Source organism: Erpetoichthys calabaricus, chromosome 2, assembly GCF_900747795.2.
Source record: "Erpetoichthys calabaricus chromosome 2, fErpCal1.3, whole genome shotgun sequence".
Lineage (NCBI taxonomy): Eukaryota > Metazoa > Chordata > Cladistia > Polypteriformes > Polypteridae > Erpetoichthys > Erpetoichthys calabaricus.
The window spans coordinates 262,801,998-262,829,207 of NC_041395.2; the positions used below are offsets into that span (position 1 = coordinate 262,801,998).

General features: G+C 36.2%; 1 protein-coding gene across 1 annotated transcript in view; it reads right to left on the reverse strand.

Moving 5' to 3' along the window:
• LOC114647001 (kinesin-like protein KIF20B) overlaps positions 1–27,210 on the reverse strand; it is a 121,898-nt gene that overhangs the window by 29,437 nt on the left and 65,251 nt on the right. The window contains exons 18-29 of the mRNA XM_028795455.2: positions 22,816–22,935; positions 21,222–21,393; positions 18,399–19,614; positions 17,795–17,933; positions 17,384–17,506; positions 14,857–14,917; positions 14,523–14,648; positions 14,282–14,424; positions 13,446–13,601; positions 7,512–7,688; positions 7,222–7,371; positions 3,042–3,194 (exon numbers count right to left, since the gene is read on the reverse strand). Of these exons, the coding sequence (XP_028651288.1) occupies positions 3,042–3,194; positions 7,222–7,371; positions 7,512–7,688; positions 13,446–13,601; positions 14,282–14,424; positions 14,523–14,648; positions 14,857–14,917; positions 17,384–17,506; positions 17,795–17,933; positions 18,399–19,614; positions 21,222–21,393; positions 22,816–22,935 (2,736 nt within the window). The remainder of the gene's footprint in view (positions 1–3,041; positions 3,195–7,221; positions 7,372–7,511; positions 7,689–13,445; positions 13,602–14,281; positions 14,425–14,522; positions 14,649–14,856; positions 14,918–17,383; positions 17,507–17,794; positions 17,934–18,398; positions 19,615–21,221; positions 21,394–22,815; positions 22,936–27,210) is intronic.

Consider the following 27,210-nt stretch of genomic DNA (forward strand, 5'->3'; position numbering starts at 1 on the left):
ATTTATTTGAGGTGGGGATGATGACAAGTTTACTAATTGCAGATGCAGAACCCTGCATCTGTGCCATTATGTACTTCCATTAATACACATTTTGTATTATTTCATAGATGTGCAGATTGTTTCAAACTATTATGAGTGGAGCTACGCTACATGAACTTTGGCCAAATACAGAAATTCTGAAGCATTAAATGAAATTATTTTGGAATAAATACACGTAGAAATACATTTTGTCACTTTTATAGATCTGTCACAGAAATGGCCAAATTGTTTGAAACTTGTAGCAAGTAAGAACTAAGACAAAGAAAATTGCCTCCCCTGTGTAAAGTTTCTTCCCACATCCCAAGGACATTATAGGCTTTTTCTCCACTTAACCCTGAATGAATAATTCAGTTTGAAATGCATGGATGGTTGAACACACAACTTGTGTCATGTCCTCCACTCTTAGAAGATAACTGCAACATCTGTTTTATCTGAGCTATGTATGGTACTACAGTAATCCCTCCTCCATCGCGGGGGTTGCGTTCCAGAACCCCCCGCGAAAGGTGAAAATCCACGAAGTAGAAACCATATGTTCATATGGTTCTTTTTATATATTTTAAGCCCTTATAAACTCTCTCACACTATTATAAACATTTCCCGCACAATTATACAGCATAAACCCTTTGTATTCTCTTAGATATTAGGTAAGATTCTTTGAAATTATGTATGTAAACACAGTTTATATACAGTAAAACCTAAATATTATTTTAAAGATATCGAGCGTCTCCGATATCACATATGTTACAGCCATTACGACAGACAGGCCACCAGCAATAAATACGTACAATGCAAGAAAAATTGTATACAGTAAAATGTGTGTACAGTGACACTAAACTATGTACATGTAATAAGTACTGTACGTAGATAATTAATTATGGTTACTCACCAACAATGACACGACGACTTGTCCGATAACGATGAGTTTAATTTTACTGCACAACAAAGGAGAGCATTACAGCTCTTCTAAAGGAGCCTCTTCAGGCGATTGTGTAGCATCGCCGTTGTCCTTCTTCTGGCAGTCTTCAATCCAAATCCCTAAAGCAGATTCCATCCAGACTACCGCCTTATCACATCCACTTGCAACTCGTTTTACGCCCTGGTTAAAGTACACTGCGGCTGTAGATCTTATATGCTTTTCCTCCTTTTTAAATAAAAAGAATTGTGGACTCATGCCGTAATGGTGTCCTACAGCAGTGTAGCTGTTCCCTTCCTTCAACATATCCAAAACTTTTACCTTTTCTGCAATCATTTGCATCTTCTGTTGGCGCTTGGACATGGCCCCTGAAGCAGTAGCAGGAGCACGTTAATGCTGAATGAGTGAGATGAGACTTTCTGGTTAATGCAGCACTCCGTCGTTGAGCCAATCAGCACACAGGAACGTAACTGCATGCTCTGATTAGGTTGCTTCTCAGTCATCTGCAAATAGCGTCCCTTGTATGAAATCAACTGGGCAGACCAACTGAGGAAGCATGTACCAGAAGTAAAAAGACCCATTGCCCGCAGAAACCCGCGAAAAATCCATGTTATATATTTAGATATACTTACATATAAAATCCGTGATAGAGTGAAGCCGCGAAAGTCGAAGCGCGATGTACTGTATATCGAAAAGTGATTAATGTTGTATGTATTTAAATTTTTTAAAGCATTTAATTAAATTTACAAATTAATGCAACTCAGAGCTGATTGGTCAGATCACTGTATTCTAACAAGTACAAATCATCTGTTTATATTTCTTAACTATTCCTTTAATGGAACAAAAGTGGCAACAACAAAGAAGCAGGTTGATTTTCCTTTTTTTAGTAGGTTAAGCCATGCACGGTTTTTAAAGTAAATATTACACACTGAAATGCAAGCCTTGCTTAGAGTTATAAGAACATAGGAAAGCTGACAAGCAAGAAAAAAAAAACCCATTCAGTCCATCAACTATGTTTGTTTAGCTAATTGCTAAGCTGTCCCTTACATTAACTGCTTTACTCATGTAAAACAATGGATGAATGATCATTTGTCTTTATAATCAAAAAACACCACAGGTTTTTAGGTTGAGGTAGTCAACAACAAATAGTAAGGTGATACAGAAAACCCTTAAAGGACCGCATTTTACTTTGGCTAAATTTATTACTTGTTCTTTCAGACACAGAGATACTCTATAGTCACACTGATGCTTACTAACCTGTTTTCCCCATCTTAAAAGTTTTGCAAAATTAGTGAGGTTTCTGAAGATGCAGGATCTTGGAAAGCTAGTTAAATTACTGTTTTAAGATGAACTATAGTAACAATTTATGGTTCAACTTGTTCAATTACGACTCTAAAACAAAGAAGCATGACCCTATAAACTCAATTGTTTAATCACATCCCTAAATTTACACTCAAATTTAAAATTCTCCTTTGCATAAAATCTTCCTCCACCTCCCCATACCTTAAAGAACTCATGAATACTTCTGTTACGCAATCTCAAACTGCAGTGCTGAATGCCCAAGGATAAATTAAAATTACTGTAGGGAAAGAAGCTGTTAGGTGTAGGGCATCCGAATCAGGAATATCATTGATATTGGATTTAAATTAAGATGGAAAACTCAGTATTTTACCACAGCTTACTCTTCTTAGAATTTCTGCTAAGGTTGCTCATCTGCTCTGGGATCCTGAACATATTTTTCTTTCCTCATTCTGTATATGATTTGCAAACTCTTGTCTCTTGACTTATTACACTCTCACAATTGCTATTCTATTAGTTCACTTTGCTTCCTTCTAGATCACCCAGTCACATTTTGTATTCTGCCACTTTTTGCCATTTCTACCACTTGATATCATCATCACCTCTTTACTTCATTAACCATCTCCACCTCAGCATTTCACCACTATGTTTCCTTGTGACTTGGCGATCTCTTTGTCTAATTGCCATATTCTTCAAGGATTGGCGTCTACATGAAGCTTTGCTAAAAAAGTATATCCATCAAGTAAAACTTGAGCTTCAAATTGCTTCCAATTATGTAATGTGCCCTTACCTCATTTTCTACTTTATCATCAGAAACAGGTGTGGAATTCCTTGGTAGATCAGTCCTTTCTTCATTGAGCTGACAATGATTTATTCCCTCCTGTTGTTGTTGTTGCTCCAAGACAAGCTCAGATTGCCTGTTTTTTATGCATTTGTCTGTCACCTACAGTTATTATGTCACATTAATACAAAGGGGGAAAAAAAAAAAACAAGGTTCAGATTTGCTTCAAATAACTTCTCTAAAATGATAATTATACACACAAATCCACTCTGTCAGCGGCCCTTCTATTTTCTTTTTGGGTTAAGTTAACTACATTAATATTTAAGGAAACCTGGGCACAAAGATGGGAATGACACCTGGTGTAAGATTCAAGTAGATATCCTTATTCTATCAAATAAGAAATTTCTTTTGCTTTGGGATAAATTGATTTTCTGCATGAATTTTAATAGATATTAAAAGTTGTCAAATCTACTGCCCAGCTAAACTACAGATTGCTAGGAATGAAGCCTATATTTAATATTAACGTTTAATTAATGCAAAGTAAATTCAAATACTATATATACACACACACACACACACACACACACACATATATATTATATACATATATACATACATATATATGCATATACATATATACATACCGTATATCTTCCAATAGCATCCCCAGCGTTTATTCAAAAAATTATTCGGACAGCCCAGCGTTTAAAAGAGACCAGCTGTTGTTGGAGACCGGCTATTATTCGCCTCGCAGACGGAATGGTGATGGGTAAACGGGATTCATTTGGCAGTAAAATACGGTATGGTACCGTATTTACGGCCACAAAATGTAGGCAATAACACCGGATGAACATTTCAGGATTTGATGAAATTATCAGTACAGCAGTACGGTATTAAAGCAGTATACGGTATTACCGTAAGCATGAAAAACAGGTACGGTAGACATCTACTGAACTTTCTTGCCAATGATTCCACCAGCACTAGCCTGCACCAGTCTGAATTTTGCACGAAAGCACTCATCAGCCCAACAAGTCCCCTACAGAACGTAAGGAAATGCAATAAGCTCCAAACTCACGCATATTACGACATGAGATTGGATAAGATACAATAAAGTACAGTACTTACCATCTACTCGTCGTCTGAATCAGTAATGATTGCTTCATTATTTGCGAGTTCTTCTTCATCTTCCTCTTCTTGTGATGGCAATACAGGTACTCCCATTGCTTGTTGTTGTGCAGTAATCAGTTTCGCACTCCCAGCATGGCATGGCTGGCCATCCTTAAAGCAGTGGATAAGATCGTCCTCAGATCTATTGCATGCATTGATGATTCCACAATCCTTGAAGGATTTTCTTATTATTTCTGGGGTGATTTCTTGCCAGGCTGATATTATCCACGTTACTAACAAACGTAGTGCTGGCGCTTTCAAATTTACGCCAGCTGTAAACCCCTTATCTTCTTTCCCTGCCATCCAATTATCATACAACTCTCAAAGCTTGTCTTTGAGGGGCTTGTTCCAAACAACATCAGCAGATTGGACGTACTTGGTGCAACCACCAGGGATAACTGCCGTTGACATTTTATATTTCTTCAGTTCTTGTTTCGTTTCCTCACTGATGTGACAGCGGTAAGCGTCCCAGACAAGAAGTCTCTTCCGGAAACTGAAAACACCGCAAACTTTCTGCAAGCACATTATTGTTAATTCCTGATTCATCCATCCGTTTGTTGAGGTCGCTACCACAGCTTCTTGGACATCCTGTAGTCTTGCCACTTCTCGCTTTGCGCCCCGAAATACAATAAATGGCTTCACTTTTGTGCCATCTGCTTTCGCTGCCAATGTGACAGTGAAATGAGATTTCTTGTGACCAGAAGTTTTCATTGTAACACTCCTATTGCCAGTTGGTTCGCCTGTTGTAGAACCAGGCATGTCGAACCAAGCAGATGTCTCGTCCATTCCAATGATTTCGCCATCCTTAACTCCATCTGCAGTTCGCTGATTGGCAACCCACATCACAAAAGAGACAAGCTTGTCAATAACTTGTTCTGGATCCTTCTGCGCCAGCGATGTCTTCCAACAGAGCGATAAATGATGGCGTTTCATAAATTTGTCAAGCCAGCCAGCACTGGCTATGAACGTTTCTTTTCTTTTTGAAGCATCATCAATCTCCGTATCAAAAATCCTCTTCGCTTTCGTGCGGACCATTTTCCTGGAGACGCACGCACCTTCCAGTCTTTGTTCAATAATCCATGTTAACACCAGTTCATCTAATTCTTCGCTCACTTTCTTAGCTCCTCCACCAGGCAATCGTTTACTTCTGGCACCTTTTTCTGCCGCCATTTTCTCAATATCAGTCATCTGCTTGCGCCATTCTCGGATATATTTTGGATCCACCCCAAAATGTCGTGCAGCTTCTTCGCCTGAATGTTCTTTTGCGTATGTTACTGCACGGAGTTTGACTGGTAAATCAAATGACTGTTTCCTTCCCATCGCTCACACTACAAACACGGGCCCACAAGAACACAGTGACATGAACAGACACCCGCACAACCCTTCCGAAGGCAAAAGTGTTAGTGGAGGTAAAGGTTAACAGGTCACCGAGGAAGAGGGCGCAGAGTTTTTCACGTGATCATGTACTGTCTCTCCGGCCAATACAGCGCCTTCTTCCCTGGTCAAAGGTGAGGATTAACGTGTCGAAGTTTGCATTTTCATGTTCTTCCCGCCCCTTCCACCCACCTCTGCCCTCCCTGTGGGGTTATGATTGACATGGAGATAAAAGGGCAAAATGTACACAAAGAAATTTCGTTTTGACTTTCTCCCTTCCTCGATAGCAATTGACGACAAAACATTTTTGACATGAAAATGTACTTACCGTATGAGGAGGGCGGTAGCCTAGGTGGTACGAAAAGAGGATTACCGTGCGGAAAAGGCGGTGGGTCATTGGAGAACGGCCTTTACTACAGACCGGCGCTTAAAGGAGACCGGCGTCTATTTGTCACAACATCTCTTCAAACCCGGCGTTTATTGGAAACGGGCGTCAATAAGAGCTGGCCACTACTAGAAGATATACGATATATACATACATACACACACACACACACACATACACATATACATATACATTATATATATATATATATATATATATATATATATACATACACTGAATTTTTAAGAAGTGAGACTATTTAGAATAAATTAAAATAAAATGGTTACTAGTAAAAAGTAGCATCAAAAGTAATATACTTTAGTTATAATCACATGGATGTGCATGTACCTCTGAAATTTGGGGGGGAAAAAAAAACTACTTCAAAACCTCCTAATCTAGTCTAGTCTATTGCTTATTCCTCTGTATATTACCAGAATTGTATATATGTGTTAATATAAAAAAGGGATTGGGGCAGCTGCTTTCTTATTTAGTGGAAAAGCAACTTAAATTAGTATACATGTAAAGTAAAATTGTGTGCATGTGTGATTTCCCATAGCTCTCTACTCCATCTTGTGGATGGAAAAGAAACTGCAATGCAAAATAAGAACCAGAACAGCTCCAACAGGACTGTACTGTGGAGCACGTCTGCAAAACACTCATGCATTATAGCAACGGAATAAGCTTAGAAATGCAACTCATATTTTAAATAAAGTGAAGGAAATATAGCTTATGGGTGTTAATTTTGCTTTAAATTTGTCGTATAATAAATCTCTGTTAAGAAAAAGTAGAATGTCAGTGTCAAATTTATAACATTGTTGCTCACTATGTAGTTAGTATATACAAAAACTTTGCTAAAACCAAGACAGGAAATATGCAAGAAGTTTTGAATACTGTTATATGTACAATTATTTTTCATTAGGAGAGAAACAAATCTCAGTATTAGACAAAAAAAAAAAAAAAAAAATGAACCTAGTTAAATTATCTTAGAAACCGTTCTTATTAAAGAGCAAAAATCAGCAACAGGCATTATGAGAATGGCCCCAGCCTACCTACAAAAAGGGTAAATAAGCAAAAACAAATGTTATTTTTCAAGTAATTAAGGCATGCTGTTCTTAAAACTGACACTGCTTTAGAGTCACTAATGTGTTAGAGAAAAAAAAAAATAAAAGGCTGCAAAATGACCATATGAAACAAGAATACAATTTTTAAAAATATAAAAGAAAAATATGATGTCTAAAAATACAATGCAAAGTTTAAGCATACCATTGTCATTGCAATTGAGGAGTCAGGAATGGTGGCTTTTGACTGTGCCATTGCAACATTCTTGAAATTATCTAATTGTTCACGTAGCAGAGATACCTCTCGATCTTTTTCAGCTAACATACAATCAAGTTTAGAGGTCTCCCGATTAATCTAGGAATAAACATAATGTGTGTGTTTAGCTTGTTAAGGCCATTATAAAAAATACATTTTACATTAGTGAACCTAGACTTCAGTACTTGGAGTTTAAAATTATATAAAATGTCTGCAAATTTATCAGACAAAACACTAACATCATGTGGAATGGCACTGGCAGCTTTTTGCAGCTTTTCAAGCTCTTGGTCCTTTTGAACACAGCTTGCCATAAGATTCCTAAGTTGAATGTCAAGAGCAGCAACCAGTTCATCTCGTTCTTGTCTCCACTTTTGCAAGTTATCATCCTTTTCAGCCAGCTGCTTCGTAAGTGTTTCCTGTAAAGATGAATTACAAGGTCAATTTGACTTAACAGATATACAAAGAAAATTAAAAATAAGTCTTCAGGATTTTTTTTTTTTTATATAACTACGAATCACATAGGCATCTTACTTTCCTTTGCTGACCAGTTTCTCTTTCAAAGTAGTTAAAATATTTGACCATTAAAATAATTTTTGGCTTAATACTAATTGGTGAAACAGTATACTACTACATCATAATTGTCTTTAGCAAGCTCAACCTTATTGCATCTTACTTCAGGAAAAAAATTTGCATTTTCACAACCTACTTGTAAACAGCTCCTACACCGCTTTTACATCAGCTAAAGCTTAAATTTCAGTAAGTTTGTGTAAGTATATAAATACTCCTAATTCTTTGGGTGTAAACCAGTACATTACTTTTCCTGTCTAATTTTGTGAAGGTTATGGATTATAAAGAAGGCTACTTCTATAATGTATAAAAATGACAATACATATATAATACAAAACAGAAGGAAAGGGTTGTAATGCAATTACATCAATATGACAAAGAGCATGTCTGATTTAGATACAAACTTAATAACTTCAAAGGCATAAATTAACAATTAAATTTATTCATTCTGGAAATACCCTGATTGTTAATAGTCATAAATGCATTTCATTTATGATTTCATTATTACAGAAGCACTGAACCACACAGTGAAAAAAAAAAATTATGGGATAACCCTTATTTTTTACGTATGAGATAAAGTTGAATAAATAAAACAAACAAACAAACAAACAAACTACAAAAGTGTGCTTTGGGGCTACCTAATTATGCCTTTACCAAAGCTATAGTGCTTCAGTTTGAGGTTACTCCCATCTCTTGTAGCTCGGATATATAAAAAGCAGACGGGTGGGTTTTTATTTTCATTGCATGCCCCGTTACACTATGGTTACGATTTGAGTTGTTGGGAGGGTTATCTGACTCAAAGGGTTTAGGTGCGTGCTTTATGTTTACAGGTATCCGTCTGCACACTTGTACAGAGCCCCTGAAGGCATATGGTGTATTTTTTTCTTCTTCCTGGGAAGCAATTTGGTGCTCACAACTTACTATCTCATGCCCACTACTTACCATAGCCTGCACACCAGGTACTTTAAGGTTGCAACAGCTATTATTGCATGTGCGACGCACACATTCAGATAAGCACCAAATACCATTGCACACTACTGTACATAATTTTCTGGAAACCGGACATATCACTGAACAGTTTGATATTTTCCTCACACACTTACATTCCACACAAATTGATATTGGCAAGTTTATAAAAGCAGGTTATACATTCAAGCCCAGGTTGTTGGATCCGCGAAGCAGTAGTGCTAACCACTGCACCAATTTATAGTAAAGGGAAATTACATTATTAGCTAACTACTGACTTATTAGCTCATATACAGCCTCCTATTCGCACATAGTTCAGATATTGATTGCATGTGCAGTTTGCCCAGTCTAATGTGGGTACACTAATTTAATTTGCTGGTGAACCTGGCACATTCTATCGCTTATCTACACCAAAGGACGGTTGGTTTAATGTGCATCTAAAGAGTTAAATCCAAATTGAAACACTTTAATTCCCACCGTGTTCAGTCAAGAAATGTACCCTTGTTAAAAAGCCAACTTGAATATCCTAGTCAAATCCACTGGCGAACCTGGCACACTGGGTCATCCGTTGCACTGTGCAAAACAAACCGCTATATTTAAAGGTCACAACAGAGAGTTAAATCGGGTTGCGGCCATTTTTATTATCATGTTTCTGCTAGATGGACCCCAAATTTAAATTGCAGGTGATGCTTGCTTAGCCCAAACGTTGGTACATTTGGTATATTAATTGGCTAATTTACCACATTATCGTGTTTACGGTAATGGGAAAAGACACCTTATTTCAGTTTTATTACATATCAGCGGCAAGGACAGTTATTCAACCATTTAGTGCTCCTTAACATCGGAGTCCAACTTGTGCTTATATGGGAATGTGTAAACGTTGCTAGAAAAAAATGACTTGTATGTGCACTGGCTGACAAAATCTAATGGCAGTTTGAAACAGCAGTCTCTCTTGTCACAGAACTGTAAAATGAAAGTAAGCCAAAGTGATTTAACAATTTAGAATGTGACTTCAATATTACAATCAGTCTAGTGCTGTTTATATGAAGAAAGATTTATGCCAGATTTACCACTCAATTTGACTATTCTACCCACGTTGGTCTAGGCAAAATTCAACTACATTTAACAAAAAAATATACCTCTTTGTAAAAGAACTTTGAAAATTAAAGAGATCCAAATCAACAACTCTTTAGAGCACATATTAAATATCACAGTCAACTGAAAGAAGGTGTCTTCTTCGCATCACTGATAACAGGGCAAGGTAGTCAATGGATTTCCCTATAATGTACCTATGTTTGAGCTAAGCAAGTATCACCTGCAGTTTACCTTGAGGATTCATCTTGTCAAAAACGTGACAAAAACGGCCACAACGCGATTTAGCTCTCTTCTGTGCCCTTTAAAATATAGCAGTTTGATTTGCACAGTGCAACGGTTGAGCCAGTGTGCCAGTGGATTTGACTAGGATATTCAAGTTTGGCTTTTTAACAAGGGTGCATTTCTTGTCTGAAAATGATGTGAATTAAAGTGGCCCGATTTGGATTTAATACTTTGGACGCATGTTAAATCCCACAGTTCATTGGCATTCGAGTGTGCCAGGTTTACCAGAGAATTAGTGAACCCGCATTGGACTGGATAAACTTCACATGCACTCAATATGTGAAATATGAATTCCCTTCACAACTTGTGCGAATAAGAAGCTGCGGGATAGTAAGTAGATGGCTGACTAATGTAATTTCCTTTTACAATAAATTAATGCAGAGTTTAGTGTTGCTGCTTCATGGATCTAGCAACCTGGACTTGAATTCATAGCCTCCTTTGATAAACTTGCCAGTATCCATTTCTGTGGAATGTAACTGTGTGAGGAAAACAAACTGTTTAGCGATATGTCCGGTTTCCAGAAAATTGATGTACAGCAGTGCATAATGGTGCTCATCTGAATTTATGCAGCAAACACACAATAGCAGCTGGTGCAACCAACTTGGTGCGCAGGCTATGTTCAGTGTTGGGCACGAGATATATACATGGTGGGCACTAGACAGTTGTATGCACCATATTGCTTCCCAGAAAGAAAACAAATACACCATATGCCCTCAGTGACGAGTGTGCAAATGGATACCTGTAAACATAAAGCACGTACCTAAACCCTTTGAGTCTGATAACCCTCTCAACAACCCAAATCTTAACCATAGCATAACGGGGCATGCGATGGGCATTTTGTGACCGACGTTGTGGGCATTACCTGATGTACGTCATAGTTCTTGCAGGCTGCAGTTAAATCCATCTCCAACCATCCCATCAATCCTTTAATAAATAAAAGCCCACCAGTCTGCTTTTTATATCACCACGCTACAAGGGATGGAAGTGACGTTAAACTGAAGCGCTGTAGCCTTGGTAAAGGCATAATTAGGTAGCCCTAAAGTGCACTTTTGTAATTTTTTTAATCTAGCTTTATCTCGTACGTATGCAAAAACATCCCGTATGTATGTGAAAACATCCCGTACGTATGGGATGATTTTGTGTACATATGGGATGTTTTTGCACACATGAAAGATAAACATTATCCCATATTTTTTTTTTCACTGTGCGGTTCAGAGCTTCTGTACATTTTATAACAGTATCTGAAAATGTAAAATTTCATCAAACAAAGCACCAGAGCGTTGCAATGTATAGTGTCTAAACTTGTGGGGGGAAGGGGTTCTGACAAGAGTAAAATGGGTGTTCATAAATCAAATTGTACTACTTTGGATTTATATGCCAGAATTTAGCCATTTGCACAACAAGATACACAGTTCTTCTATTATGTTATTTTGCAATAGCAGAAACCAAAAAAAAGGGGAAAAGTACAACCAGCATGCTTCATTCTGGGGCAAGGCATATGGCTTTATATAAAAAGGTAATGGAAATATGCTTGGGAATAAATTCATAGAACATTAAGAGAATCTAAACATTTATTCAGCTGCTAAAGAATACTATTTCAATGTAAAAGTTATTAACATACCAAATATTTCTTTAAAAAGGGTGACTTGTTTCTGGTATGTATTTCAGAGTCGTACATCTACATTCTTATTTTTGTAAAGAGCAGGTGCACACATCTAAATACTATATGATTTTACCCAAGCTCTAAAAAAAAATCATCATACCAAACAAAGAATAGCATCTAGACACGAAAGCCTAAGTAACAGAATAGGTGATGTGTATCCAATATTTAGTTTTTATAACTGTGGCACAGTGTGAAAAAAATAATTCATTTTTATAACTACTATTCAACTGATCTAATAGATATAATGACCTCTAAAAATGTTGCACCACCATCTCAAAAATAAAATACTTGTTAAACTGCAGTTTAAAATGCAGTCCAAAAATTAATAAGCAGAGAGGGGGTAATCTTTTCAGGACAGATGAAAAACCTAAAGAAATAACTAAATATTAAGAGCTGCTTAATGCTTTATAGTACAAGGACAGCTGTTCTTAACTATTTGTTTATTAATTACTACTGCTCTCATGCTCAAATGTAGGATAAGTTAATAAGCAGCTATAGCGTATCAGAAGAAGGGTATTTTTTAATAATACTCAGAATAGACATTAGAAGTGAGATATACCCGCAGATATCCCATTAAAATCAATAACTCGCTCCATATACTATTCATACATATAAACAAAAAGAAAGACAAATCAAAAAACTTAAGTATGCCCTTTGTTCCATCCATCAAAAAAATTAGTAAAATAACTGAATATTCTACAACCATCCATCTGCAAACATATGCCATTTTAAAGATGTGTCAGTGGTATTTGCATGATTTAATTAAAAAAAATATTTTACCTTTACAAAGGGAACATTACAAATATTGAACCATACAATAAATATTAAAAACAAATTGTTAGATAATCCAAATACTGAAAAGCCATTTTATTATGAACATAATGTAATGGGGAAGTGTTTTGGAGCTTAACTGAAAGAGGAATGTCTTCAAGCAAATCCTAACACTGACCAGTATAAATTCAAGTTAATAAAGGATATTACTTATTTATTAATTGCAGCTACATAAATCTTGTAACAAAGATTAAAATAACAGATTAATTAAAAAATGAAACCAGTAAAAATGAATTCATTTTTTCTTTGGTTAAAAATTAGTTGTCTGACTGTAGTCATAACAAAAGTAAGAACACAAGACTAGATTGCAAAATATTAGTAGAGCCTAACAAAACTGAAAGAAATTTCTATTGTCTATATTGGCCAAAGACTAGAAAAATGCTGGATTATAACATGGAATAGAGAAAGTAGTCCTGTATCAATCAATGGCTAACATGGTACAACACTCTACTGCTATGGAATACAGAGAAACATTCAAAACATAATTTTAGCAACAAATAGCTAAAATGACAAATATACTAAAAAGAAAAAATCCTAAACTAGCCACATAATCCAGTCTACTACTAAAATGTTTTCACTTTCCTCTTCCTAAGCGTGACTGAGCCAAGCACCATAAAGTAAAAAAACTATTTCTGCCATCTGCTGGTAGAAAAACACCTGGTCTATTAATATTTTCCATTTTCAACAAAAATTAAGAAAAATAATTACTGAACAACAAGTCAAATACAAAAAACAAAATTACTGTAGTTGTATAGAGATTTTTGCTTACTATTTCAGTTTGCAGTTTTGTTTGGCGGTCCCGGTCCTCCACAAACCTTTTAATCTCATAATTTCTCCTGTCTTCTGCTTCTTTTGCTTGTTTGATCAATACAAGTTTTTCTTCAAGCCACTTCTTTTTTTCCACTTGAAATTTTTCTTCAGATTTCTGAATAAATATAGAGAAATAGATAAATATGCACAATCCTTTCTGGGAAAAAACAAAATAAAAAATCTATTTTATAAGCATTATCTCTAAATTATCGAATTAAATATTCGACAGACACCATTTTATACAGGGCACAAATTTTTTTCTGAAAATTAACACCTACATACTGATACAAAAAGTTCACTTGAGGTCAATGGTCTATTTTAGCACTTGTTATACAACTACATCAACTCAAAAAACATCAAAATGCACAGAATAACAACATTCTCTTATGTGTATCTTTGATACAGTATTGCAACAGTCCTGCAAACAGGGTGTGAAAGTGTTAGACTTATAATAAAGTACAGTAAGAATGTAATAATATTTCTAGGTAATAAATAAACATGGAATAAATTTTTTTTTTTTTTTTTTATAAGTGATGGGAACAACAACTTCCTTCTAAAATATTCACGTTTAGGATTTCATTTAGGACTCCTAAAATGATGGAATTAGTTAATATTTGTTCATTTGTTAATCTGTATCACATCTATCAATATACTTCTCACAAGAGATATTATATTTAATAGCTATTTAAATCAGGCTGCAGAGGATTTTAAAAGGATGATTGAGGAAGCCTCGAAAAATAAAATGCAAATTTTAAAATATCATTTATGTATAGTAAAAATAGAAAAAAAAATTACCTTCAAATTTTCTTTAAGCTGTGCTAATTCAGCTTTGTCAAGTATCATTCCTGCAGCATTATACATTATATCTTCAGATTTTAAAGAGTTTTGGTTACAGTCCTTACCCAAGCAAGTGCAGCTTTGCTTCCAGTGTATTAGCTCTGCAAAGCATCATTAAAAAACAGTATTGCAACAATACACACAAGAATACACAAAGCAAAAACGCATTGAAATGTTTAAGTAAAAAACAAAAACTTACCTTCAGTTAAGCTGTCAATTTCAGTCATTTTACTTTCAAGGACCTTGTCTTGCTCTAGCTGTGTTTCTTCCTGTTCAGACATTACTTGTCTCATTTCTTGAATTGTTTTCTCTTTAGCTTTTAGTTCTAAGGAATGCCAAAGAATTTAGCCACATTTACAAGACTTGTGCAAGTAGAGAAATATACTGTACATTTTGCCAATATTATATAGAAAGAGGGGTTTCATAGATAAAAATAACTTATGGTACATTGTTCTGTAAAACTGAGTCCCTCAGCAATGAGCACAGAATGCTTAAACATCTGAACAAAGTAAAAGGAATTCAAAAGTATTTACCAGTGCACAGTGTCTGATACCGCTGGAGAGTTTCTTCAGTCTTCTGATTTGCAACATGATCCTAAAATATTGGAAAGAAAAATAAATAAAAATGTGAAGAGGTGTTAAAATACCAAAAAGACTTTAATAAATCCTTAATTTTTAACACTTTATGGATTGCATCCAAGTGTTAAACCAACCCAGCCAAAAAAAAGATTATACATTAGATATAAATAAAAACACATACATTAAACAATCAGAAGGAAAATGATAGTTGATTAATCTGAATTATTTAAGATACTGTACTACTACAAAAGGAATACCAGCAGAGACGTACAATTTCTAAATAACTTCCAAATTTATACACGGTACACAGCTCGAAAAAACAAGAAATACGTAAGAAATACACATAAACTTCACTTTTTCATCACACTGCCTGCTTTTATAGTGTTCTTTTGCCAAAAGGCAATAGATAAAAATTTAACAACTAATAATAAAAACAGCGGATGATATTCACCCAAAGTTTTTAAAGGCTCTAGATGCTTTTAGGCTGTCCTACCAAACATGTCTCTTCAACACAGCATAAAAGGTTGGGGACAGTACCTCTGGATTGGCATAATGGGGTGGTAGTCCCCTTTTTTAAGAAAGGGGACTGGAGGGTGTGTTTCAATTTCATGGGGGAAATCACACGTCTCAGCCTCACTGGGAAGGCTTATGACAGGGTTCTGGAAAAGACGATCTGGCTGTTGGATTCAAGACGAAAAATGCAAAATTTCATCCCAAGTGCGGAATACTGGACCAGTGTTTTTATTCTCACAAGGATTTTGATGGGTCTCACGCGAGTATGACCTACCAGTCTACATGTGTTTTGTGGACTTGGAAAAGACAAACAAACACATCCCCTGGGGTGTCATGTGGGGGTTGCTTCGGTAGTATATAATACTAGGCCAGCTGTTCTTGGTGGGTGGGGGACTAAACCAGAGATGCCCTTTGTCCCCAGATCTGTTAATAATTTCTATGGACACAATATCTAAGCATAATCAAGGAGTGGAGTGTGTCCAGTGCAGTGGCCTCAAGATCCATGTTTTGTGTGGATGATAGGGTCCTGCTGGCTTCAAATTGGGCTGTGACCTTAGACACTCACTGGGGCAGTTTGTAGCCAAGTGTAAAGCAGCCAGGATCAGAATCAGCACATCCAAGTACAAGGTCATGGTTCTCAGCTGGGAAAGGGTGGACTTCTCTCTCTGGGTTGGGGAAGAGGTGTTGCCTTGAGTGGAAGAGTTTAAGTATCTTGGGTTCTTGATCATAAGTGAGATAAAAGGGAACAGTGGATTGACAAGTGGATCTGTATGGTGTCTGCAGTGAGGCAGATGTTGTACTGATTAGTCGTGGTGAAGAAGGGACCGAGCCTAAAGGTGAAGCATTCAATTTACTGGTCGAGCTATGGTTCTACCCTCAGCTATGATCACAAATATTTGGTAGTGGTTGAAAGAATTAGACCATAGATACAAGCTGCAGAAATTAGTTTCTTTCACATGGTGTTTGGTTTTAGCCTTAGATAGAGTGTGAGAAGTGCAGATATTCATAAGGAGCTCAAATTTGAGTCTCTGCTCCAACATACTGAAAGGAGCCAGTTGAGATGGTTTGGGCATCTGATTAGGGTGCTCCCTGGGGTGGTGGTTCAGGCATATCCAACCAGGAGGAGACTTCGGGGCAGACCAAGGACATGTTGGAGAGATTATATCTCTCAGCTGACCTGGGAACACCTCTGTATCCCCTCTGGTGGGTTTAGAAGAGGTGGAAGGGAAAAGGGATGTTTCAGCATCTTTGCTTAGACTGCTGCCCCCGCATCCCAGACCCAGACAAGCAGCAGTAAAGGGATGGATGGCTATGCTAAAAATATAAAGTTAATAGGAAAATGTGAAAGAAAATGGATCTAACATATGTTGAACTAGGGCTGGGCAATATGGCCAAAGAAGAAGAAAATCACCCACAATTTAATTTATTTACAACTTATTTTAAAAAACATGCACAAAATGAGAAGATTGCAATACATTATGGAAACACTAAAGAAAGAGTTAAAAATTAACAAAAGAAAAAAAATGCTCTAAAATAATGTCTACTAAGGCACTGCAGGGATATGACCTCACAACATGGGATGCATCCCTGGATGGACACTGCAGGGCAAACTCCAGTGCATGCCCATACCCATACTCATTCAACATTCAAACTGGATCGAGTTAGTGTAACCAGTTAACCCAAAGAGGAGTGTGTTAGGAAAATCTATAGGAAATACAACAATGTTTACTCCACACAGGTATTATATACATGGAAATGATGGTCTTGAGACTATAGCATTAATCATTATGCAGTGCATCATAATGCCTTTTCTAGAAAGTAATTTTCATTTTTCATTGTAAAGAAGCCAGGTTAAATAAATGTATACTTTTGATTCTTGTATGGAATCACAGTTAAAGTTTATAGCATGCTGTTTAGAAATAAAAGTATCCTACAGATTATTTATAGTGTAACATAAAGCAATACTTGCATATTTCAGCTGCATAATTGCTCTCTCTTTGGAGCCAAGATCACTGATCAGCTGATTTCTGACACGCTCCGATTCAGACAGTTTTTGTTTCAAGGTGTTCGATTCTTCACGCTTTGAAGAAATCTAGGGGATCACAATAAAAAAAAAAATCTATATTTCTCAGCATATTTGTTTTTAAGTCAATATGAAGAAAACTCTTTATGCCCATAGTACAGCAGAAATAGTTACAATCTAAATTTAAAACTCATTTAAGCAAAGAACATGTGATTCACTTTTTGCTACTTTTAGTAGAAATCATTGGTTAAACAATGGTAAATGTCCACCAAAACAATGAAATTTAAACGTTTACTTACACAGGGGTGTATACTGTCTGTGGCTGCATACACCACACACATCAGACGTGCCACTAACCTCATTCTGCACAACCTGTAATTGCTTCCTTGAATCAGCAATCTTCTCCTTAAATTCCAAAACATCCTCCTCTTTTCTGTTAAGATCCATTGTAAGCTTCTGGATTTGAGCAGTATATTGATTAACTTCACTTCTTAATCTACATTAAGTGAAAAATAAACAAGTTGCAAGTTTTTAAGGATGATCTAATTGTAAAATTAATTCACTCTTAAACACTGAATCATTTGATTGATAGGCTTTCAAATCATTTTACAATCTGAACAAACAATGCTCTTGTAAATATTGAACCATATGATGCAACATTTCACCAGCTGCTGTGCATTTCTTTTCTAACTTACTATTAACGGGGTCAACCAGTGACACTGGGTTTTAAATGGGTTAATGCCAAACAAGTGACAGCATGTACATTTAATATTCTAATATTCAAGAGGTTGTTGCAAGGCATTCAGTAGCTATTCTGCATTTGCTTTCTTAAGCTCATTAAATATTAGTGAATTCATTCTCTGAAAAAATTTACTTTCCATGACATGAGCAACAGCAATCAAACTTTCAAAAATATACCTAAACTTTTATCAACCAATAAGGTTTAGGCTGTAGTACTTACTTTAATAAATCTTGTTCTTTTGCCTGAAACTCGGAAGCCTTTGATGCAAGTAATTCTGAACTAAGCTGAATGTTTTTCTGATATTCCAAAATATCTTCTTTCCACTTTGTTTCTATAACAGAATGCTTTGCAGCTTCATTTTGTAGTTGATCTTCTGCTTTCTTCAGACTTTCCTTCAGATTTTCTACTAAACAATTCTGTTCAGCAAGTTTTCTTTCAATGCTCGTTTCTTTCTCACTCTGGAGTTTTAAAAGATTTTGTAAATGTTCTATTCTCTGCTCAAACACAACAATTTTCTCCTTAAGCTCAAAATTAATTTTACTAAGTTGTGACACTTGCAGTCGTTCAGATTCCACAGAAATACGGCTCTGTTCTTCCAGTGACTCTTGCAGGTGCTGGATGGAAACCATTTTATCTTTTAAAGCTTTCTCATGTTGCTGTTTAAGTTGAATGGAGTGGACTTCAAGCTCGGCAATCTTTTGGTTCAACAAGGCCACTTCTTCTGTCAGTCCTGTTATTTTTTGAGCCTTTTCAGAAGCATCTGTAACCATCTCTTGACATTCTTTGCGCATTGCTTCAACTATGTCATTAAAATGACTATCGTTTTTTACTTTTCTTGCATGTTCCAGCTCCATATTAGTGGTGGCAAGTAGGCTTTTAAATGAATCCAGATTACAAGATTTTTCACATAATTCCTGTTCTAGTTTTGCTACAGTTTCTGTTGCAATTTTCAAATCTGCAGTGGTTTTCTTTGCAAAGTCTTCAATTTGAGAGAGTTTATTTATTTTTTCTTGCATGATGTTAATCTGTGATGAATTTTCCAAGTTAGTTTTCATCAGCATTTCCGTATTTTTTAGAAGATTTTCAATTTGATCTTCCAAATTCCTATTTGTATCTTTCTGTATTTGTAAATCATGCAAAGCAGATTCATAGCAAGTACCCTGGTTCTCAAGTTTAGTGCTTAATTCCTTTATAGTTTGGTCAGAAAACAAAAGATCCTGTTTGGTTCTACTGTATTTTTCACTAAACTCTTCGCTTAGCATCTTCTCTTTCTGGACATTGTCTCTACATAAACTGAACTCTTGTTGTAACTGTTCCAAATGTTTGTTTAGGTTTACTATCTCTGTGTCTTTTTCAAAACACATTTTCTTTAATTCTTCAGTTCTGTTTTTCTGAATATTCGGACAGCTGCAAATACATTCTTCATTATCTGCCCCTACAAAGAAAGAAAGCTGTTGTTCAAGAATTAACAGAATCACAACTTGTGACAAAATGTATAATGTAGAAACTAAATTTAAAAATTCTTACTATAACATTGATATGTTAAGACAGATTAGGAAGGACAGCAGAAAAATGAAGAAATAAAACAAAAAACAAAAAAGTTTACCATCTTAGAAAGCATACTTTTTATCCACTTTAACTATAAAAAAAAATAAATTAATATGGCTTACATATTCTTTCTGAAAGGATTTGAAACACAAAAAAGTTAACTTTAAAGAAGAATACTATGGCACAATCTTATTTAGACTGTATTTTTGATTTTATAATAATCAATGATAAAAGTACACAAATCTGAGGGCCACTTGGCCCGGAGGTCAAATATTATATATATTTTATACCGTTTTAGAAATATATGGGAAACTCACATTTCAACAAAGTAAAACTAATAGCTTCATGGATGGTCAAGAACACCATTGATAATTACTTCGTTTTTTTTTTTTTTAAATTAATTTGAACACCAGATTCAGAAGAAGTGTGTGGAAAAGGTGAGAAGATTTCTCTAAGATGGTTGTGTTGTTCGGATGAGACAAGTGAAAAATACAGTATATTACTAGAAAGCAGTTTTCCTGGAGGGCTGGGGATATGCAACTGTGCAATTTCTGCTTTAAAAGAATTTTCTCCTTCTACTCTATTTGCTGTTTATACAGTTACAATGAAGTTAAAAGTGAAGAAGATTACGAAGGCAGGCAAAACTGGAAAAGCCTGAAAAGTAAAAAAGTCAAATATTTTAAACTTTGAATCTTTCACGCAAAGTAAACTTTAGCTACCTACCAGTTAATTCATGAAATAAACAGTGCTGTAGGTACACGGTGTTTCTATTATTTTAAAGAAATATGCTGTTTGCTTAATGTACATATTACAGAGGGAAAAACAACCACAGTGAAAAATATATTTGAAGAGGTTACATATAGTATATTGGCCACTGAAAGCAATTCAAAACTAATGCATTAACATCATCATACTAATGGAGTATGTAACAATTTTACATTTAATATGATGTAAAACTTACACTGAACTTAAAATGAATCCTAAATTTGTTTTTATTGATCTTAAAAATGTATAGTAGATATTGTTAAAATTTAATAACCTGACAGCAACAAATTTAGATCAAAAAATGGCCAATCACCCATCTTCTGAGCCCAGCTACAGGGATGAGGGAGAGCTACCATGTTGCACAGTGGCATAAGGTAAAGGTATGAACCCAACCAAAAAAAAACAGCCTGTGCATTTATCAGATCCAAATATGCTTAAAGCAATCAAACATCCTTAGTGTTTTAGAGTTCACTAGAAAAACAAACATACAACAGAAAGCAACAGTAAAAGCAAACAATTTTATTAAACAGTTAAAAATATACACAATTACAATATGAAAAGGTCCAGCAAAAAAAAATTAAATTTAAAAATTATGCTGTTATCTAGTCTCGGATCTTTTTTTTCGCGCTTGAAGGACTCTGCGCTTTTTCGCTTCCATTTTCCTTTGCCCTGGTCTAAGACCAACAAATGAATGGAAGCTTTGTTCACCAGTCAGCCCATTAGCGGTACCTTTCTTTAAGGGTGGCTGTCCTTGAAGGTCTTGTGTATTTTCACCAACTCTCTTTCTGCTACAAGCACCCAACTTATGATGACTTTCATGGTCCTGGTCAGTTTCAACCCCGCATTGACACCGAGCCATTAATTTATGTAGTTTTTCTTTAACGGCTTCCAATGATTTTTCCTGAATAAAAAAAAAAAAAAAAAAGAAGCATACAAAAATAGAAAACCCAGTCAAATACTATGACATCAAAATAGGAATTATTTGCACATTACAAGTTAATGTAAAAACTAATGTGATAAACTGATCTTAAGAGTAAACAAACTTAACAGAAGTTGTGTCAAGAAGTTGGCTTTAAATCAGAGTCGGTCAATTTTTACTTATGTTGAAAGTCTGTAAAAGTACTATTTTCAAGAAGCTGTCAATTCTAGTTAGAATAGAAAAGATCTAGATCTTGTTTATGTTGAAAAAATAACTGATTTTATTTATTGTGCATAATTTTCTTTGAAATTACTTCCATCCGTACATATACGAATGTATCTGCTAACATGAACATTGTTTTCTATACGATTTTATGTGTCTCTCTCTTTCTGCAGACTCTATTCATAAAAGATCAATACATCTTTTACCAGGCTTTATTTAAAATGTCAACTAATAAATCTAGTAAGCACATGTGTTTAATACATTATGTAATCTATGATGATAATGTGGTAAAGGTCAGCGACTCACTGCATTTATTATATATATATATATATTTATTATACATATATATATATATATATATATATATATATATATAAAAAAAAAAAAAAAGAGAAGAGGAATGAGAAAAGGAACAGAGGGTAAAAGGCAGCTGAAGAGCAGTGTCGGTGAGGACGATCCGACCACCTAGAGAGGATAGGCAGTACGAACAGGGGCCCCGCAAAGGAATAAACGTTGTGGCACTCTAGGGGCTGCTTCGCTCTACTGATCAATGGTGTGGAGTGGGTCGAGCATGGCGGATGACCTCCCCAGGGATCTGAGGTACGACTGTGGGGGCGTGAAGGATGACGGGAGGAGTGCCAACCTCGGACAGTCTGGCTGTGCTGTGAGAAGGCAAAAAAGATGGGGGTCAAGGGATGAAGTTCGTGGCTGCTGAGTCTTTGCTGGCTGTGCAAGTTATGGGTGAGCCAGGGAGATAAAGAAAGAGATGGGCTGGGATCTGAAGGATCGGTCATAACTATCAATGGTGTTGGGTTCGAGAGGTTCATGGAGTGTACTCTCATCGTCTCAGATAACATTTCATATTATCCAAAACCTATGTAGAAATCCAAAGTCTATAAACCAGCTCCCTCAAATTTACAAGTGAGCAAATCTATTCCCCAATTCAATAATGAAATATAAGTCCTGATTTTTTCCGTTTTTGAAAATCTAGCATGATTGAGTCAAATAACAAACCACAAATTTCAAACCTACAAAACAAAATTGTCTTTTGGGAAATACCTTTGGATTATTGTGGTAGAATGGAACATGTTTTTCCAAAGCTGTTGTTTAAGCAAGTGGTCGAGATGTTGAATGCATACATTCAAATATTCATGCATGGATCTGTTTTGTTGCAGTACTTACAGAATTTCTGGCCGCCTCCTCCCAATGATCCAACATTTCTTGGAGAGTAATAATTTGCTTATCCTTCTTATTGCACATTTCCATTAAATGTTTCACTTGTTCATTCTTTGATCCAATGTCCTTAATGTGCAAAAAAAAAAAAAAAACACATTTCAGTACAGTCCATACATATACACACATATATACACAGATATGATAGATACATATATACATATATATACAGTAATCCCTCGCTACTTCGCGGTTCACTTTTCGCGGATTCACGACTTCGCAGGTTTTTAAATACAAGTGATTGCCCGCCTATCGCGGAAGTTATGTTCCAGACCCATCAGCAACAGGAGAAAATCCACGATATAGAAAGACCATATAAATAAACATTTTTATAGTTTAAGCCTTAAAATACCCATCCCACATGCTTTAAACACATGTAAACTTATAAAACACACTTTGTTAACACATATGATATGTGGATGTCGGGCTAAGGATATGAGTAACATCTCACTATTATAAAACATTTTAACTTCACGCAAGACAAGACAGTGAGACAGGAAAATTGGTGATGTACAGGCTTTTAAATTATTGACACGCAGAGCGACAAGCAGCACAAAGTCCACTTCTCCTTAGCGTTCATTCAGCTCCCCACCCCCTTGACAATGCGAAGTGGCAGGAGCTACTGCGCCTCCGGGGAGGGGGGTTTGAGCGAACGTGCGTATACACATATTATATATATATATATATTATATATATATATATATATATATATACACATCCACATATATATGTACACACATATCAACATATATATATATACACATACATATACACACATACATACACACACACACACACATACACATATATACATATACACATACATACATAGTGCGTTGTAACACGGGCTGTGATTGTTACATGGGAGGGAGACGACAAATCACAGCTTCCCGCTTTCTAATCGGGCCTGTGATTGGTGCTTTGACTGATGCCCAGATCCCACAGTATCTCCCCTTAGGAGAGGCGTTAGGCAAGTGTAATTGAATAGCGGTGGTGCAAGTTTAGCTTTACACCTGTTTTTAAGGCTTATTGACTGAAAGGGACTTTCATGAAAAAAGTTAGGGCTTTGCTACAGGATACACCCTCCACAAGTTAAGGAAGTAAAAATAAAGGTATATATTTCTGTTTTATTTAAACCTTTTAAGTTTGTATGCGGGCGGTATGGTGGCGCAGTGAAAGGTGCCAGTTAGGAGACCCGGGTTTGCTTCCCTGCGTGGAGTTTGAATGTTGTCCCCGTGTCTGTCTGGGTTTCCTCCGGGTACTCCGGTTTCCTCCCACAGTCCAAAGACATGCAGGTTAGGTGCATTGACGATTCTAAATTGTCTGTGGTGTGTGGGTGTGTGCGCCCTGCGCCCGGGGTTTGTTTCCTGCCTTGTGACCTGTGTTGGCAGGGATTGGCTCCTGTATTTAGGATATAGCGGGTTGGATAATGGATGGATGGACATTTGCATGCATAGCTCCATTTGCCCGTTTTCGTTTTTTTTCTTTCTTCAGTAATATTTCAGCAAACCCGGAGCTTGTCAGTTCAAATCCTGGTACTGACACCACTGTGTGACCCTGAGGAAGTCACTTCACCTGCCTGTGCTGCAAAAAACAAAAGTAATGTAACAAATTGTACCTCAGATGTTGCAAGTTGCTGGAATAAAGGCATAAGTCAAATAGATAAATATGTATTATACACATAGGAACTATTAACTTATTTTCAGTTAAGTCATCTGCAGCAAACCTTTATAAATGAGGGTTTCTCCTTTTTAGATAGTGCAAACTGTTTCTTCTTCATTGAGGTTTTCTCTTGGAGAGCTTTTTTCATTTCATTGAAAATTAAAGCAGCAGCTGCCAAAATATGTAGCTTTCTTATTAATTTTTCAACATTGTGTAAAATAACTTTATAAAGTAACATAAAAGGTTTAAATACTGGTTATCCTTTTACACTAAAATATTACTAAAGAGATACAAAAAAAGTAAAATGCATATGTTGTTTTTCTTTAAGGAGATTAAATATTACTGAAGAAAGAAAAAAAAAAAACTAAAACAGCCAAATGGGGCTATGCATACGAACTTAAAAGGTTTAAATAAAACAGAAATATATACCTTTATTTTTACTTCCTTAACTTGTGGAGGGTGTATCCTGTAGCAAAGCCCTAACTTTTTTCGTGAAAGCCTGTTTCAGTCAATAAGTCTTAAAAACAGGTGTAAAGATGTTGACAATAAGCTACGCAAACCTACCAAGACATGGAATCGTTTAAATCAAGGCGCGAGTCGAAAAACACCATCCCATACTATTAGTTAACGGTTAACACATTTCTATATGTATTGTAAGCATACAATACAACTGATAATATGTTGTGCTTATTTATCTGGTGTACCGACATTTTTGCGCGTTTAACGGCTGAAATCCAACTTGGTTCGTGCCCTTCAGAATGAAAACAGTTTGCATTTACCTTTTTAATAAAAGGCGAGCTTTTAAGCCTGAGAAATCACCCCGTAAATGCACACGTTTAATTGCACATGTGTTAATATGTATGCTTACGCAGTATTAAAAGACACTCAACAATTAACGTGATTTACCTTCGTTCCCACGTTTGACTCGTGCTGTAAATCTCTTCCTTGTTTTCAGTTCACGTGATTACGTAGGAGGCATGATGACGCGATACATGACTCCCCCTCCTCCATTACAGTATATGGACAAAAAAGAGGTTCCAGTTATGACCATTACGCGTAGAATTTCGAAATGAAACCTGCCTAACTTTTGTAAGTAAGCTGTAAGGAATGAGCCTGCCAAATTTCAGCCTTCCACCTACACGGGAAGTTGGACAATTAGTGATGAGTCAGTCAGTCAGTCAGTGAGTGAGTGAGTCAGTGAGGGCTTTGCCTTTTATTAGTATAGATATATATATATATATATATATATATATACATATAGATATAGATATATAGATATATATATATATATATATATATATATATATATATATACACACACATATTACGATTGTTATAGTTCTCTTTGTATACTACGTTGTCAGTTCAGCACTCCGGTTGTAATATGACCAAGCCGTGCAAGCACACTCTTGAGAATGCAACGTATAGTTGTACAGGAGAAAAGCAATCTTGCCTCAAATCAATGGCAACCTTTTGTAGGTCTATGAACTTAATTTAAACTTTAGGTTTACACGGTGCTTTGTTTCCGACGTGCTGCGTTCAGTCAGTTCACGTGAGCCGCTCTCTTGTATGATGTTGCGATGTCCACGGCTTTATTTAATGTTAGCTAAGACCCGGCACTTAAAAGTTTCTCGCTACAGCAATTTTAACTCCGTTAAAAAGTCATCCAAAGTCTCGTTTATACGTCGTGTCTTCTCATTAAACTTGTATCTCGCGAATATGGTATTGCAAACGGCAGCGGGAGCGTTTCTATAAACTTAATTTAAACTTACAGTTTACACCGTGCTTCGCTTCTTATTGTTTCGCTGCCTTCTCAATTGTGTAATGAATGTTTTCTTCAGCGCTCTTTGGGTACGTACTGCGTTCACAGTCAGTTCACGTGATTACGTGGGAGGCGTGATGACGCGATACGCAACTCCGCCTCCCACGGCCAGCGAGCTGCAGTCCATTACAGTATATGGACAAAAAAGAGGTTCCAGTTATGACCGTTACACTTTCAATTTCGAAATGAAACCTGCCTAACTTTTGTAAGTAAGCTGTAAGGAATGAGCCTGCCAAATTTCAGCCTTCCACCTACACGGGAAGTTGGAGAATTAGTGATGAGTCAGTCAGTGAGGGCTTTGCCTTTTATTAGTATAGATTATATATATATATATATATATATATATAATATATATACACACACATACACAGTATATAGATATAGATAGATATATACAGTATATAAATATAGATAATCTATAGATCTATATATTGTCACACACACACACACACACACACACACACACACACACACACACACACACACGTGTGCATGGGAGGCAGCTAAAGGGCTTGAGTAAGGGCCCGAGTCGTACCGGAATGTGGCAGAGTGCACCGACTATTTTTTCCTTTACTGTACAGGTAGACCATTCATGAGAGATTCCACCTGGCCCTCTTGACATCACTTCCGGGACCGAGCCTATGGAAGGAGACCTTGCCGGCTCTGGCCCCTGTGTTGTCACGTCCGGGCTCGAACCTATGGCTGAAGACCTTAATGAGCCCGACCCCTTTGATCTCACTACCCGTCTTCCCCTTTAAAAGACTCCACCTTTTCCCTATTCCTTCAGTTCTGTTTTGGACTTGGTTTTGTGCACATCAGTGCTGTATACACTTTGCAGCCAGGAAACCAAATACAAGGGT